Source organism: Cnephaeus nilssonii (genome assembly GCF_951640355.1).
Source record: "Cnephaeus nilssonii genome assembly, chromosome: 7".
Classification (NCBI taxonomy): Eukaryota; Metazoa; Chordata; class Mammalia; order Chiroptera; family Vespertilionidae; genus Cnephaeus; species Cnephaeus nilssonii.
Genome location: NC_137078.1, coordinates 62,113,604 through 62,131,477, shown reverse-complemented (window position 1 = coordinate 62,131,477; position 17,874 = coordinate 62,113,604). Strand labels below are relative to the sequence as shown.

At 46.5% G+C, this 17,874-nt stretch overlaps 1 protein-coding gene across 3 annotated transcripts in view; it reads right to left on the bottom strand.

The window, feature by feature from the left end:
• Positions 1 to 17,659, bottom strand: part of CYP2J2 (cytochrome P450 family 2 subfamily J member 2) — a 38,397-nt gene extending 20,738 nt beyond the window's left edge. The window contains exons 1-6 of one of the 3 annotated variants that reach the window (XM_079776862.1): positions 17,199 to 17,659; positions 15,114 to 15,276; positions 12,490 to 12,639; positions 11,031 to 11,191; positions 4,679 to 4,855; positions 1,670 to 1,811 (exon numbers count right to left, since the gene is read on the bottom strand). In XM_079776862.1, coding sequence (XP_079632988.1) covers positions 1,670 to 1,811; positions 4,679 to 4,855; positions 11,031 to 11,191; positions 12,490 to 12,639; positions 15,114 to 15,276; positions 17,199 to 17,396 — 991 coding nt within the window. In that variant the 5' untranslated portion in view covers positions 17,397 to 17,659. The remainder of the gene's footprint in view (positions 1 to 1,669; positions 1,812 to 4,678; positions 4,856 to 11,030; positions 11,192 to 12,489; positions 12,640 to 15,113; positions 15,277 to 17,198) is intronic. The other 2 variants (XM_079776863.1, XM_079776861.1) reach the window with 2 other exon arrangements.
• Positions 17,660 to 17,874: the final 215 nt, after the last annotated feature.

The window sequence follows — 17,874 nt, the reverse complement described above, 5'->3', positions numbered from 1 at the left end:
CCTCTTCTTATTAAGTGAGGCTAAATCTATCTTCATCTTAAGGATATTTTGAAATTTATATTAACTCATTTAGGTGAGCACCCAACAAATGATAGAAACTGCTAATTGTCTCCCAATATCTGTTCCCCCCCCTTCCTTTTTTTATAATAATAGAGATTTTAGCTGGATACCTGGTTTCTATTCTATTTTCATTTTAGGGGGGAAAAAAAGGTCTTGCCCTCGCTTGTTTGGCTAAGTGGATAAAGTGTCAGTCCGCAGACTGAAGGGTCCCAGGTTTGATTGTGATCAAGGGCATGTACCTCGGTTGCAGGCTTGATCCCTGGCCCTGGTCAGGGAGCATGAGGAGGCAACCAATCGATGTGTCTCTCACATTGATGTTTCTCTCTCTGTCTCTCCCCCTCCCTTCCACTCTCTCTAAAAATCCATGGAAAAATATCCTTGGGTGAGAATTTTTTTTTTAAAAAAGGTCTTGATTCACTAAATAGATTTTATATCCCTTTAATAAACTGTTACCCAGAATTTAAAAAGTTGTATCATAACAAATTTAATCCCTCATGTGATCAAACTGTTCTGGGACCTGGAGAAAGAAAATTGATTATAACAGTCATTGTCACTGAATGGACTAGTTTGTGGGGCAGATATACAAATAATATGCAATAGCACAGTTATGGAGGGACATCAGGTCATCTCTAGAGAAAGAGAATGCTACTAATTTTCTAGAGGATTGGGAAAACATGAGAGGTGGTATTGAGCAGATTCTTCAAGCAGAGCTAGTCGTTTGCCAAGTAGAAAAATTAGGGAAATGCATTCTTGAGAAACACTAACAGGGTCACCTAAGACCATCGGAAAACACAGATATTTACATTATGATTCATAACAGTAGCAAAATTACAGTTATGAAGTAGCAACGAAAATAATTTTATGGTTGGGGGTCACCACAACATAAGGAACTGTATTAAAGGGTCGCGGCATTAGGAAGGTTGAGAACCACTGTTGTAGAAGGAACAACAGGTGCGATGAAACAGGCACAAATAATGACAATGCAAAGAAAATGACAGGTAATTTAATGAGGGCCCCAAGCAGGGTGGGTGAGTTGAGGCTGGACAGGAAGTAAGAGGCACAGCAGAGGGTATGATATATCAAATAAGAAGTTTGGACATTTTCCACACGGCAGTGCCAGACAACCTAACAGGAGAGAAGGCTAGGAACAGGTCTTTTTCCTCCCTCCCTCTTCTTTCCCTCCCTCCCTCCCTCCCTCCCTCCCTCCCTCCCTCCCTCCCTCCCTCCCTCCCTCCCTCCCTTCCTCCTTCCTTCCTTCTCTCCCTCCCTTCCTCCTTCTTTCCTTCCTTCCTTCCATATTGTCTGACATCTAACTTCCACTAAGACCAGATTTCTTGTGAGAATGTAACTTTCCCGGAACTCACCACAATGTCAATTAACTTCACTGTTTTCCCCAGTAGAGTGTCCTGAGGGCAGGGACTCCTATCATATTTATATGATGTGGCTCCATTACAATCGCGACAGAAAAAATGAACATGCCTGTTCTCAAGTCCACATGGCCTGATGACTGTCCTGCCTATCTTTCCTCTCCACCATGCTATCTTCTCCTCCCAACTTTGGGGCAGTGTGTCCAGGAGGCAGCACTGTGTCCTGGCCCAGGCTTGCTCACCTTGGATTTCTGGGTTGAGGGCCATGTAAAGCAGACCCCAGCGCAGCGTCGTCGAAGTTGTCTCGGTTCCAGCAAAGAAGAGATCCAGGGTACTGTAGATGAGGTTTTCCTCATTGAAACTGGAAGCATTATCGCCCTTATGCTACAAAGCACCATGTTTGTTAGTTTATTTAGAGGGTTCTTGGTGGCCACAATGCATAGGGGCTTCATCCTGGGGAGACAGGTGGGAGGAAAGAGCCCCAGAGAAAAGCTCTCCCTTCGGTCTCCTTGGGAGGCAGTCTTATCACAGCAATATTGTTAGCATAGTCCTGCCCCAAGTGCTGGAAATGTTTATTAGTTTGAATGAATGAAAATCAAATGATTTTTTTATGCCTATAATTTTGGAGACACTATTAGTGGAGAGTCAGACTTGGGTTCCAATATTAGCCACCCCACTCACTGTTTCTATGACAGGGCAAGTTACTTACCCTCCTGCTTCAGTTTCCCATCTTGTAAAATAGAAATAACAAAACACACCCATGAAGATAACATTATGAATCCCGTGAGAGGCAAAGGGCACATGGCAAATACTCAACAAATGTATATACTGATACTAGAAAGAATAAACTGAACTTGTCTATGTGCAACAAGTCGTATATCTCTCAGTTAATCTTTTCCTTCCAGGTGAAAACTTGCTGATTCTAACAATCATTCTTCATGGCATTTCATCATTTTTATCACCTTCTGAAAGCTTTAACTTCTCAACATTCCTCTTAATGTGTGGATCCATATAGCACATGAAGTTTCCTCCTCTGAGTAGAAATCAATGTTTCTATTAATATAATGCCAATAGAGTGAAATAAGAGAGGGGATGGGAAAGAAATTCATCACTCTGCCAACTTTCACAGGAGGTTCAACTAATGTGATAGTCAAAAATTATGACACTGATATGAAGTCTATTAATCAGAAGGATTACAGTGTTAAATACTACACATCTAATTTGGCACCCCCACCCCTGTTTCTTTCCTAGCCTATCTAATAATAGACAAATATGCAAATTGACCATACCTCCGACACACCCACAAGCCACGCCCACCATCCAATCAGAGCGAGTATGCAAATTAACCCAAACCAAGATGGCTACAGCCACAGAGAGCAAGGTTTCCTAGGTAACAGAGGAAGCCAAGCTTTCCGCCTGCCCTGGCCAGGCCTAAGCCTCCACTCAAGCTACAAAGTTTCAATTATAGAAGGTAAACAAATTCAAACAAATGGTGGCAGAATGGAGCTTGAGAGAGCAGGCCAGGGTTGCCGCCGGCGACAAGGGAAGCAAAGCTTTCTGCACACCCTGGCCGGGCCCACCCGCTTAAGGCAACAAAGTTTCAATTATAACCCCAACACAAATGGCTGCCGGTGGCCTCGGAGGGAGCCCCAGGCTTGGCTCCACTCCAGGCTACAAAGTTTCAATTATAGAAGGAAAATAAATTCCAGATACCAGGGCCTCCGCTTGCGTTACCAGGGGGCGTGGCCCGCCTGCAAACCACCACAGGCCCCTCACTCAGGCCGCCCCACACCCCAAGGGAACCCCCACCTGATCCGGGACGCCCTTCAGAGCAAACCAGCTGGCCCCCACCCCTGTATCAGGCCTCTATCCTATCTAATAAAAGAGTACTATGCAGATTGATCATCACTGCAACACACAATATAGCTGCCCCCATGTGGTCAAAGATCCTGCCCCCATGTGGACACAAGATGGCCACCACAAAATGGCCAGCAGGAGAGGGCAGTTGGGAGGCACCCGGCCTGCAAGGGAGGGCAGTTAAGAGGGACCAGGCTTGCAAGGGAGGGCAGTTGGAGGTGATCAACCCTGCAGGAGAGGGCAGTTAGGGGTGACCAGGCCGGCAGAGGAGGGAAGTTGGGGGCAAACAGGCTGGCAGGGGAGTGGTTAGGGGGTGATCAGGCTGGCAGGCAGAAGCGGTTAGGGGCAATCAGGAAGGCAGGCAGGCAAGCAGTTGGGAGCCAGCAGTCCTGGATTGTGAGAGGGATGTCCGACTGCCTGTTTAGGCCCGATCCCACCGGTGGGATCGGGCCTAAACGGGCAGTCGGACATCCCTTGAGGGGTCCCAGATTGGAGAGGGTACAGGCTGGGCTGAGGGACAACCCCCCTCCGTGCACGAATTTCGTGCACCGGGCCTCTAGTAATGTCATAAAGTGGACAATCTAGGGTCCTACTCAGTCCTTGACGATAAACTCTCCCATGCACTCAGCTTTTCTTGTAGGGGTAGGTCATTGGGCACAGGTCCATATAATAATAAAACAAAGTTCTGAGGATCAATTCTTACCTTTCCTTTTTCATACAGCTCCTTCAAATATGGAGGGTAGAGAATAGAAGAAGAAAAGGCAGTATTTGTGCATTCCCAAGACCTCAAGCCAAATACCACTGAACCCATATCTTTATTCCTCATCCATCCTGAGTTAATGCTACTCTTACACTCTATGAAATTCTGCCTCTGTTTTTACTCCCCTGTGGTAAGTTGAATAATGACTCACAAAGATGTCTATGTCTAATCTCCGAAACCTGTGGATGTTATATGGGAAAAGGAACATTGTAGATATGATTAAGTTAAGGGTCTTGGTTTGGGAAGATGATCCTGGAGCATCCCAATGGGCCCAATACAATCACAAGAGGCCAGAGGGTTGTAAGGAGAAGATGCAAGGATGATAACAGAGAAGATGCTACATGGATGGCTTTGAAGATGCAGGAAGGGGCCATGAGCCAAGCAATATAGGCGACCTCTAGAAGCTGGAAAGGTCAAGGAAACGGATTCTCCCCTAGAGCCCTCAAAGGAGACAGTCTTGCCAACACCTTGACTTGAGCCCAGTCCAACCGGTTTCAGACTTATGACCTCCAAAGCTGTGAGATAAATCTGTGTTGTTGTAAGCCACTGAGTTAATTCGTTACAGCATCAAGAGGAAACCTGTACATCCCCATTTGTTCTTCAAAAACAAAGCACAGGAAACAATTTTCCTCACCTTTTCTATTTCCTTGAGGTATGCATCGATAAAATCTCTTGGTTCTGCAGGATTCCAATCTCTCTTGTGGTTTTCAGTCACATGAGAAATAAACAACTTCAATTGCTTCCATTTGCTAAAGAGTGTTCGGTGGGATCCAGGAAGAAAGTTCATTATCCGTGGGAAGGTATTATAGAGCTAATTGAGAAAAACAGAATATGAAAACACCATGGTGCCAGTACCCCACTTTATGAGACAACAGAAACATTCTCTTTCTAGCTCTTATTTGCTTACACTTAGACCCTTACCTTCTGATTGCTCTCATCCCTCTTCTCATCTCCCTAGCAAAGCATTTCAATGTTCCATCCAAAGTATATAATTTCAGACCACTTCTCACCACCCCAACTGCTTTGTCATCCTTATACAAACCACCATTTCTTATCTGGGTGCTGTAATAGCCTCCAGCAGGCTTTCTGATTCCATTCTTTTTTTGTTTTAATATTTTATTGATTTTTTTTTACAGAGAGGGAGAGGGATAGAGTTAGAAACATCAATGAGAGAGAAACATCGATCAGCTGCCTCCTGCACACCCCCTACTGGGGATGTGCCCACAACCGAGGTACATGCCCTTGACTGGAATTGAACCTGGAACTCTTCAATCCGCAGGCCAACGCTCTATCCACTGAGCCAAACCAGTCAGGGAGATTCAATTCTTAATCCCATTCCCAGTCTGTTTTCCACAGAACAGCCAGGGTAATCATTGGACGGTCTAATCCAGTGGTTTTCAACCGGTATGTCACAAGAAGTTTTAAAACATGTAATTCCTGACTACTAACCTATTTTCCCTTAAATTGTCAAATAAAAAAAATGACAACAGCCAACACAATAGCCATCCAGTGTGAATGAATAAAAATTACACCCATTTTTTGTCATATTGGCAAAAAAATATATTTTGTGGTATGCCATAGAATTTTAGTAATTAATTAGTTTGTGTATGCCATAAGATGAAAAAGTTTGAAAATCGCTGGTTTAGTCAGATCATTTCACTTTTTGATCATCAATTCTCCAATGATTTCCCATGACACGCAGAGATTACTTCTACATCAGTCTCTGGGCATAGAAGCTCTACATGAGTGGGTCCTTATGCACCTGTCGCATGCTTTGCTGTCACTCTCTGCCACCTTACCTTCTCCAGTCCAGCACTATTGGTCTCTGTAATGACATCAAGGGTGTTCCTCTTTAGGTCTTTCCATTTGCTATTCCTTCTACCTAGAAGACTCTTCCTCCAAAATCTCTAGAACTCTCGCCCCTCACTTCATTAGGGTGCCGCTCAAATGCATCTACTTGGAGTGGTCTCACCTAATGATCCTGTAAGTGGCAGTAGCCTTGCCACTCTTTTTCCATTCCCTTATCCTATTTTATTTTTCTTCATGGCAATTTTCACGTGTGTGAGAGAGATATCTATCTATCTATCTATCTATCTATCTATCTATCTATCTATCATCTATGTATCTATCCATCCCTATATAGATATACTGAAGGCCCGATGTATGAAATTCATGCAAGAGTAGGCCTTCCTTCCCCCAGCTTCCGGCACCGGCTTCCCTCTGGCACCTGGGACCTGGGCTTCCCTTCAGCCAACGTCAGGTACTTGGGGCCCAGGCTTGCAGCCCTGACTTCATCCAGAAGGTCATCTGGAAGGACATCCGGTCTAATTAGCATATTACACTTTTATTATTATAGATAGCTATATAGATATGTGATTTAAACATATAAATGTATTTGCCTGCCTCCATACAAGTAAGACATTTTCACGGAAATAAATTGGTTTTTGAGTATATTTTCTCTAATAATATCTGGTAGGAAACAGACAGCATAACATAATGGAAAGTCATCTAGACCTAAGACATGACATGGGTTTGGCTACTAGCTCTGTTGCTTTCTAGCTGTAGTACTTTGATGATAATAATAATCATAATAATAAAAGGCCAAGAGGCGTCATGACCAAAACAACCAAACAATCGGTCACCATGAAGTGCATGGAGCACCTCTCTGGCCGGTGCCCCGTGAGGCACCTCCTCGTGCGGTGGGAGGCGGGAGACGGACAACTCCTCACAGCGGTGGGAGGTGGCAGGCCAGGTGCCTCCTCGCAGTGGCGGGAGATGGGAGACAGGGCATCTACTTGCAGCAGTGAGAGGCAGGAGGCAGGGCACCTCCTTGCAGCAGCGGGAGGCAGGAGGCGGGGTGCCTCCTCGCAGCGGTGGGCCTCTAGTCTCTATATATAAAAGTCCAAGTGACCATAATGACCAGACGACCAGAGGACCGGACAACTGGATGGTAGCTATGACATGCACTGACCACCAGGGGGCAGAAGCTCAACACAGGAGCTGCCTCCTGGTGGGCAGTGCGGTCCCACAGCCAACCTCCTGCAGGACTCCCCCTAGCTGGCCCCAATTTGCCCTGATTGCCAGCCAGGCCGAGGGACCCCAACTGTGCACAAATTTTTGCACTGGGCCTCTACTACTACTACTACTACTAATAATAATAATAATAATAATCCTGCCGAAACCGGTTTGGCTCAGTGGATAGAGCGTCGGCCTGCGGACTGAAAGGTCCCAGGTTCGATTCCGGTCAGGGGCATGTACCTTGGTTGCGGGCACATCCCCATTAGGGGGTGTGCAGGAGGCAGCTGATCGGTGTTTCTAACTCTCTATCCCTCTCCCTTCCTCTCTGTAAAAAATCAATAAAATATATTAAAGGTTAAGCCTTTATTCAAAAAAAAAATAATAATAATAATCCTATCTAATAAAAGAGTAATATGCAAATTAACCATCACTCTGCTACACCCACAAGCCACGCCCAGTAGCCAATCAGGAGCGAGTGTGCAAATTAACCCCAACCAAGATGGCTGCAGCCATGGAGAGAGCACGAGGGAGGCTTGGGTTTCCCTGGCGATGGAGGAAGCCAAGCTTTCCACACACCCTGGCAGGCCCAGGCCTCCACCTAAGGCTACAAAGTTTCAATTATAGAAGATAAATAAATCCCAGATACCAGGGCCTCCACTTGGGTCACTGGAGGCCGTGGGTGGCCTGCAAACCACCACAGGCCCCTTGCCCAGGCCGCCCCACGCCCCAAGGGAACCCCCACCCTGACCTGGGACACCATTCAGGGCAAACCAGCTGGCCCCCACCCATGCACTAGGCCTCTATCCTATCTAATAAAAGAGTAATATGCAGATTGACCATCACTCCAACACACAAGATGGCTGCCCCCATGTGGTCAAAGATCCTGCCCCCATGTGGACACAAGATGGCCACCACAAGATGGCCAACAGGGAAGGGCAGTTGGAAGGGACCAGGCCTGCAAGGGAGGGCAGTGGGGGCAATCAAGCCTTTAGGGGAGGGCAGTTAGGGGTGACCAAGCCGGCAGAGGAGGGAAGTTGGGGCCAAACAGGCTGGTAGGGGAGCAGTTAGACATCAATCCGGCTGGCAGGGGAGTGGTTAGGGGGTGATCAGGCTGGCAGGCAGAAGCGGTTAGGGGCAATCAGGCAGGCAAGCAGTTGGGAGCCAGCAGTTCTGGATTGTAAGAGGGATGTCCGACTGCCCTTTTAGGCCCAATCACACCGGGATCGGGTCTAAACGGGCAGTCGGACATCCCTCGAGGGGTCCCAGATGGAAGAGGGTGCAGGCTGGGCTGAAGGACACCCACCGCCACCCCCGCACGAATTTCATGCACCGGGCTTCTAGTAATAATAATAATGAGGATAAAAATGAGGATGTAACTTGTTGCTCTTTTGTTTAACTTCGTGCCTGTGGGGCCTCAGGATTATTCTGGTGACTCAGTGGCATGCAATCCATTAAGAACTTAACACAGAGCCAATGGACCATGATCTGGCTTTGCTCACACACTGCCATGTCTGCCTGCACACACCAGGATGCTTCATTTCATCTTCAAAGGGTTGTTGTGAAAATTAACTTAGATCAAGTATGTGTAGTTGTTCATCAAAATGCCTCGTCTATGTTTGGACCCCAAGACATGCTTATCCCCCTCCTCTGCTGCTCCTTCTTACCCTTCCAGGGATTCATTTTCCCTGGGGAAAGTCACGGGGTACCCTCTGAGCTCGCACCTTTCCTGGGTTCTATCTTATTAGGAAGAACAAAGTGGAATCACTGGATTGGGGACTACCATGACTGGAAGTGAGAACTAGGAATTCAAAAATAACTTTGATAATAATAATAATAGCTTATATTCATTATGGCCTTTTCCTGTGCCAGGACTCATGATAACTTCTTTATCCATTTTGATATGATGGAGCCGTAAAGCTCTAAGCAAAGATGCTTGTCAGAAATAAATAAAAAACAAATCCACTTCTAGATACCAGAGAGGTGACTCAACACTTGCACTGATTAAAGATCAAGAAGCTGAACAGTTTCTGAAAGACTCACAGGCCCCCAGGGACAAAAATGGAGCATAGACAGGGTCCACCAAGGAAGGGGTGAGGTTTAATAATAATGATAATAATTATCCATCTTTACCCTATGAAATTAGATTGATAATATCCTGTTGATGGGTGTTTAAACAGTGTAACGGTTTTGGAAACTTTTAGGCAGCATCTTCTATGTCCAGGTTTATATATGCAAGAGAAATGAATGGATGTGTCCACATGCACAGTTGTACTAGAATGTACATGGCAGCTTTATTCATAACATTCAAAACCTGGAAACAATCCAAGTATATATGAATAGAGAATAGAGGGACAAACAATACCATATTCATAAGATGAAATACTCTTCAGAATTTTTTTAAAAAGGGCAACTAACACCAATGAATCTCAAACAGCCCGCTGATGGAGAGAGAAGGTCTGAGAAGGCTGGCTTAGGGAGGGACAGGATGGACAGGGGAACTCAAAGGCAATGGCACTATTGACCTTTTTAACCCTTTGCACTCACTTGCTTTTTTCTCGATTCCTTCATTCTACTCGGGATTTAATTTTTTAAATACCCCAGATTTTACAAAGCGCGGCAGTAGAATAAAAAACTGGAGTTTCTTGTCATACAAACTTATTTATTTGGATTTTTTTATATTTCAAATACATATGAGCTGCTACCGATGCTAACCGTGTCGAGTCACACTCGACATCCGAGTGCAAAAGGTATAGGTGCTTGCAGAAAACCATCTCGCTAATTAGAAAGATGTGGACAAGGAACCTGAAAGGCTGGTCAACCTTGAAGCTCTGAAAGGTCAGAGCCAACCACTCCCTAATTGAAACAATGGTAGTGGAAGCAACTTCCCCACCAAATAATCATGTAAATCCTTACTGATAAGATAGTCTGCCTGCCGAAACCGGTTTGGCTCAATGGATAGAGCTTCGGTCTGCGGACTGAAAGGTCCCAGGTTTGATTCCGGTCAAGGGCATGTACATTGGCTGCGGGCACATCCCTGGTAGGGGGTGCGCAGGAGGCAGCTGGTCGATGATTCTCTCTCATCGATGTTTCTAGCTCTCTATCCCTCTCCTTTCCTCTCTGTAAAAAATCAATAAAAAAAAAGAAAAAAAAAAAAAGATAGTCTGCCCGTTCCTGGAATTGCCTGCCTAAGGGCAATGGGTGTACCCCAAACCTGAATAAAAGGGATGGCAAGGCCAGAGCAAAGCGTAGTCCTCCCACTAGAGTTGGGCTTTCGCCTGGCCCCCAATTCCCAAATTAATATCTTTCTAGTCTCTTCCATTTGTGTGCGGCCTTCCCCAGAACCCGAACCCTGAACCTGAACCCTGAACCATGCAGGACATGAAAGGGGTTCTCACAGCTGCACAGGTGTATGCCATGTAAAGTTTATTGCTTTGCATGAATGCTAGAAATGTTCTTTGTATATAATAAATATTTTAAAATATCAAAAACTCTAGAGTCACACTAGTTGATTTCAAACAAGTTTGTGTTGAAGTCAATTTTAAAAGGTTATATTGTAGCTTATAAAAACACTAGAGGCATGGTGCACAACATTTGTGCACACGGGGCTGGGGTGGGGGGTGTCCCCTCAGCCCAGCCTGCACCATTTAGCAGTCTGGGAGCCCTTGAGGGATGTCTGCCAAGGGGTCCTTACCGCTGCCATGGAGGTGGGAGAGGCTCCCGCCACTGCCGCTGTACTTGCCAGCCATGAGCCCAGCTTCTGGCTGAGCAGCGCTTCCCCTGTGGGAGCGCACTGACCACCAGGGGGTAGCTCCTGCATTGAGCATCTGCCCCCTGGTGGTCAGTGCGCATCACAGTGACTGGTTGTTCCACTGTTTGGTCGATTTGCATATTAGCCTTTTATTATATAGGATCCATGTCTAACATCAGCCCCAATATCCTTAACCATGTATGAAAAGAGAACCCCTTACCTGGCACCACATTGTCACCTCCAGACCTATGATATCATCCAGCAACCTCAGCATTTCTTGGAACTGACTATCCTGGTACTCAAAGCGCTCCCCAAAGGTGATGGAGCAAATAATGTTGGAAACTGCATTGTTGATCTTGAAGTGAGGGTTAAAAGGCTGTCCTGGAGATGAAAGAAAAGGTGGGCCCTACAGGTTGGTTTGTTTCTGTTTTCTACTGAGAGTCTACATGACATAAGACATATGACATACCGAGCACAGAAATACATCTGAGGCTCTGGCCATAGCACCCTACCTGGGATCTGACAGCAAGTGCTTCACACAATGCCTGGAAAGTCGAACTGATGACCAGTGTTTAAAATCAGTAATGTTGAACCAATGTGCATATTACCAACTACACAATGGGGAGAGAAGGGTTTAAACATTTTGAGGCATGCAACCTATTTTGCAAGAGAAGCAAAACATTCTACAATGGCATGGGAGTGTTCTATGTTTTCTAGGAGGAGGAGGAGGAGGAGGAGGGGGAGGGGAAGGGGGAGAGGGAAGGGGGAGAGGGAAGGGGAGAGGGAGTAGTAGTTAGGAAAAAATTCAGACAAGTGGAATGAGGAAGTAGGAGCTTACATCTTCTCACCAGAGCCCCCATTGCCAGGAATAATCAAAGGGAAAGAGTAAATGGCTGGAGGCTCCTGTGTGGTCCTGGGAGTCATAACAACAACAACAACAATGCCCCCTCTCAACCAGAAGGTGGAGTCAGAATTTGACACCACAATGTTTGGAGACAATCCCCTACCCACCCACATCCTTGGAAACAAAATTCCAATAACTAACTGACCAGGAGCACAACTCCCTCTCAAGTTGGCCCACACCCACCCTGACAGCCCCGCATGCTGTGCTTTTCGCTCCTTTCATAGGGGTGTCTGTGCCCGGGCCTCTTTCTTTTCCTCTACTTGAATAACTTGCTTTATTCTCAAAAAGAAAAAAATAAATCAGTAATGTCTTTGTTTTTTGTTAATCCTCACCAGAGGATACTTTTTCTGTTGCTTTTCAGAGAGAGTGGAAGGGAGGGGGAAGGGAGAGAGAGACATCTATGTGAGGCACACACATCAACTGGTTGCCTCTTGCATGTGCCCTGACCAGGGAACAGGGAGCGAACCCACAACCCAGGCATGTGCCCTTGACCGAGAATCAAATCCACGATCCTTTGGTGCATGGGCCGATACTCTAACCACTTAGCAACATTGGCCAGGGCATAATCGGTAATGTCTTTAATGCCAGTCTTCTTTTGCTTAGTAATTCTAGCGCTCCATGAGCGCAGGGCCATGGTTAGTTGTTCAGTTTTATCCTTAGTGCTTAACACACTGCTGGGCACAGGACAGGCATGTAAGTGCTAACTACTGGTAATATCTGTTCAGTGAGTGAATGAGCCACAGTCTCCAGCACCTGACCTAGGAAATATACCCACCGTTCTCCTCTTCTATCGCCTGGTTGAGGTGGTAGGCCTCCTCCTGCATGCGTTCCTCTAAGCTCTTCTTTCCTAAACCAAAGTTCCTCAGTGTTGTCAGGGTGAACCTTCTCTGCTCCTTCCATTCCTGGCCATTGGACATGATCAAGCCTGAATGAAAGAAAGCCAACAACGGGTACAGGGACTTGTATCAGATGGCAGAAGGGAAAAGGGCATTAGGCAGGGGAAAGTATTCAGGAGTCCACCCAGAGCGATGAATACAATTGCCAACATGTACTGAAAGTTTGCAATGCCAGGCACATTCGCATTTTTTGTGCATTACGTAATTTAGTACTTACAGGAACTCTGAGGTAGATACAATTATCACCCCCTTTCCCACTTTTGCTGATGAGAAAACTGAGGCACAGGGATAAAGTAACGTGTGCAAGGTCACACACATAGTAAGCAGCTGAACAGGCATTCAAGTTCGCATCCCTGAGTGCCCAGCCCACGCTTTGATTACCAGCCACATAGGTCGATTTATGTGTTTATGTTATGCTGCATACTAAGAATGCAGTCCCAGGGAAGAAAACCCAGGTTTGTAAAGAGGCAAGGCGTTGCTGGACCTTAACAGATGAGTAAATGACTGAAGAAAGCAGAGGAGTGGATATCCTGTGCAGGCAAAGGAAAAGACAACATCTCGTTGTGTTGCACAGAGCATCCATTCTTTCATAACCCAGGTAAGGCCACGCTCCTGTCATCTCTTCACTTCCAGAGCACGCTACAACTCCTTTTCATACCTGGCTCCGGCCTCCACCATCTCCATGAAATGGCCCTCCTGGCTGGCAGCTCCAGGGATGCTTTGCAACCTCACCTTCCTTGGTCTTTCAGCAGCACCTGACCCTTTCGTCCTGAAACTCTCTCCTCCAGGGGTGCTCAGGGCACTGCACTCTCCAGAATTGTCCCCTAATCTCTGAAAGCAGAGAACTTCCATGTCTCTGGCTAGTTTATCTCCTGCCAAATTATGAAATGCTGGAGTTCTTCAAGGTAAAGTCTTCTCTTCGTACCCTTACTCCATTCCTGGGACATCTCACTACACCTACAATTTTAAGTAACATCTATTGACAGTGACCCTCTATTTCTGTTCCTTGAGCTCCAGACACATATACAGGTGTCTGCTTGACTTTGCCAATGTAGCATTTCAATCTCAGCCTATCGGTGACTGAATTTATGCTTTTCTCCATGCAACTCCCCACCCAAGCCTAACCAGACACCTTGTCCTCCAAATGTTCCTTCTTTCCATCAATCCACTCATTTGGGGGTCTGCCTCACACATCAGTCTCCCTCCAGTGTCCCTCCCTCTGGGTCATCATGTCTTGCTGGATTTACCTCCTGGATACCTTAAATCCATGTATTTTCTCTGACACTGTCCCATTTTCACCTACTGTCCTTTCTTGCCACCTCTCTAGTCCAAGCAACCACTTTCTCCAACCTAAAATGCTGCACCAGTCTCTTGCTTCCTTTATTTTACTCTCTACATTGAAGCCCAAATAAGGCTTTAAAATGTAAATATGATGATTCCTTTCTCTACTGAAAACCATTCAAGAGCTTCCTTGTTATTAGGATAAAAACCAACATCCTTATTGAGAACCTGAATAAATTATTCCAGGCCAAGCTCAGCAACTTCATCTCCATTTAATTATTCCATTGAATCACTGTGCTTGCTACACTGGCCATTTTTTCATTTCCTCAGGTTCACTGTCCTCACCTCAGGGACTTTTTATATTCTAGTCCCTCTGCCTGATTGCTTCTTCACTTTATTAAATCACTTGTCATTTACTTACATTAGTTTTTCCTGAATCTCAGGACTAGATTAGATACCCCTAGTAAGTGCATCTGCCCTCGTCTACATAAAGGCTTGAAATTATTACAGATAGTTGATAGTCTTTCTCTCTGAATAGAATTTGACTTACATAAGGACATGGATTTTTATCTGTTCTACACATTGTTGTATCACTGGTGTCTGGCACTGTGCTTCCCCTTGCAGATAATAAATAGAGTAAATGGATGGAGAGTGAAGCAGTAAACTATTTCAAAGAGGACTTGGGGAGCACTTGAAAAATATGGTGCTCTGGTGGAGCAACACATTTTCATTTAGATTTTTAAATGTTTCACTTTATTTAATGATCATTTAAACTATTCACGCCAAACTCTTCTAACATAGACTGGAAGGCTTGCGATGCCTGTGGACACCTTAATGATAAAGCAGAAGGAACTAGAGGCAAGAAGAAGAAGCAATCTCAAAAGCAGCGGAAGGAAGCGGAGGCACAGAAAGAGCAAATGTATTGCTGCCCCCTCTGCTCTCATGGAATGAAGGGTTACGTGTTTATCAAAGCATCCAGAGTGAGTGAACGCACACCGGAGATGCTGTTTTCCCAAATTCCTGTCGTTAGGACTGGCCCTGCTTGATCCTCTGAGAGAGTGCCTTCATGGGGAAATGTGAGCATCAAGCTTTCTTTAAAGGCGGGAGTTCTATAATGGGCTTGGTCTCCGGGGAGTGTTGGAGGATTACAGTCACAGAGGTACCGCTGACAAGCCTTAAAGATATTAAGACATCCACATCTGACATTGGTCAAGAAGCTTACCATTTGTCTTAAAGATCCGTTTTCGAACAGGGAACATGGGACGGTCCAAAACGTTGTGACCCTGGTGGACAAGGGCTTCTTTGATTAAGGGCAATCCAGTTACAATAACTGAAGACCAGACACCAAACTCCATGCTAAAAAGGTTCCCGTATTGCTTCACATACTGAAAAGTAAACAGTCACAGTTGAGCACGTCCATCTCTGTGTCCAGGAAAAGAAGGAGTGTGGAGCTGGGGGCTTGTATTGAGGGCCTGGGTGTATGCCCTGAGCCTCTCCTCCTCTCAACCAGGCCTGGATGCAAGTCACTACAGGGCGTGGACATACCTTATAAAACATTCATTTTCAGAGTGAGCCAATAAGAACACCTACCCTTGTCCTGAAATGAGTTATGAAGATAGCGCTTCGATAAAATAAACAAGGTCTCTAACCTTACGCATCTTAGAGTCTAATAAAGGGAGAGACTTGGTGACTCACCAAGACAGCTGAGACCCATGTAGTGCACGTCTGGTGTAGCAAGCTCGGACTTTTTTATTTGTTTCATTTTTAAATGTATTTTTTATTGTTGATAAGCATGGACTTTTTAGTAAATCATATCATTTACGCAAAAGAGAACACTTCCTTTCTCAACATGTGCGAGAAGACGGAAAGTTCCTTACCCGGCTGGGGCCTGGTGTGAGAAAAGCCCTTTGGCTCTGGAGCTGTGTGTGAACCTTAGCTCTCTGGTCACCAGCTCTGGGCTCCTGAGAAAACTGTCTCACCTTTTGGAACCTCTGCGCCCCAGCTATAAAAGCGAGATGATCCCTCCCTCAAAGGGCGCTGCGAGGGAGAAGGAGGGCAGCAATGCGAAAGGCACTGTGTTTTCTGGTACCCGGCGCACGGCCACTGGGGTCCTGGAGAAGGAAGGCGCCCTGTGTGCAGAAAGACGTGGGCGTGCGCTCCTGGTGATGGCGAGGACCGGAGTGCAGGGATGTGCCGGAGGATGGCACCCCTGGTCGCAGCAGCCATGCTCACTGGATATCCTGGTGAGCACCTTTTCACCTTTTATCTTATTTAATCTCACAAGTGTTCCAGGGTAGTAATGAATTTCAGAAAAGGAAAATGAGTGGGAGCTGAAGGAATGCAGCCAAGGTGAGGAAGCTGTAGAGTGTCAGAGGGAATTTCTCAGGCATTGTGTAAGATTGGAGGACAAGACCCTAAAGTGGCTCCAGGGCCTTCGAGTTTAGTGGCGACCTCAGAGTGTAGTTGGGACCTCAGAGTGTAGTGGGGACCTCAGAGTTAATGGCGACCTCAGAGTGTAGTGGGGACCTCAGACTGTAGTGGGGACCTCAGAGTGTAGGGGGACCTCAGAGTGTAGTGGGGACCTCAGAGTTAATGGCGACCTCAGAGTGTAGTGGGGACCTCAGACTGTAGTGGGGACCTCAGAGTGTAGGGGGACCTCAGAGTGTAGTGGGGACCTCAGAGTTAATGGGGACCTCAGAGTTAATGGGGACCTCAGAGTGTAGTGGGGACCTCAGAGTGTAGTGGGGACCTCAGACTGTAGTGGGAGTGAGAGAGTGAAAGTGAGAGGATGGCAAAATGAGTGAAGGGGGTCAAAGGTACAAACTTGCAGCTGTAAAGTAGTAAGTCCTGGGATGTAAAGCACAGCATCCTGATTGAGGTTAATAACACTATAGTGCTATTATTTGCTAAGAGTACATCTTAAAAGTTCACATCACAAGAAAAAATTTTGTAGCTACTCGTGATGACAGATACTAACTAGACTTATTGTGGTGATCATTCCCAGATGTATACAAATATGGAATCATTATGTTGTACACCTGAAACTAATACCATGTACTATGTCAATTATACCTCAGTTTTAAAAAAATGTGGTGTGATGACAGAATACTACATAGCTATTAAAGTGGATGAACTGAAACCTCGTGTATTGGAACTGTTAAGATCTACTCTCTTAGCAACTTTCATGTATGCACTACAGCGTTATTTACTATAGTTGCGCGCTGTGCTTCACACCCCTAGGTCCCCCCATGGTCCTGCCCTCAGGTCGGCGGTCCAGACTCCACCCAGCACCTGTGCCCGCTCCTACCTTCTGAATGGACAGATGCGGCTCCTTAAAGACCAGTTGGAAAAAGTTCCCAAAGATGGGCAGACCCAGCGGCCCGGGCGGGTAGTTCTTCGGGATCCGGTTTTTGAAGAAATTGGCAAGGAGCAGGAAGACGACTGCACCCAGCAGGAGAGAGCTGGGATGGAGCACCCTCCAGATGGCCGCTGCTAGGGAGCCCATCGCGAGAGCCTGGCTCAGAGGTCCTCAGGCTCCGGCGCTTTGAGCAGGGACGTCCCGCCTGTCTCAGTCGCAGCAATCCCAGCACTGCCAACCCTCCGGCCCGCCCTCACTCAGCCGCGCCCCCACCCTGCCGGCCCCGCCCTCCGAACTTTGTCCCCGCACTGCACCCACGGGCCTGGTGAATCACCTCCATCCCCCTCCGTCCCGCCCCGCCCTCCGCCTGCCCCCAGCCAGCCTGCCCTGGTCAGATGCCAGGCGCTGGATTTCAAGGGAGAACCCACTGAGATCTTGGAAAGTCTCCGAGACTGTTGGGGCTCTGGGGTTTATGGTTTCAGTGCAATTCAGAGAATGTCACAGACTTTGAGTCTCCGTCCTCTTCTCTTCTTCCCTCTTCTCCTCTCTTCTCTTCTCTTCTCTTCTCTTCTCTTCTCTTCTCTTCTCTTCTCTTCTCTTCTCTTCTCTTCTCTTCTCTTCTCTT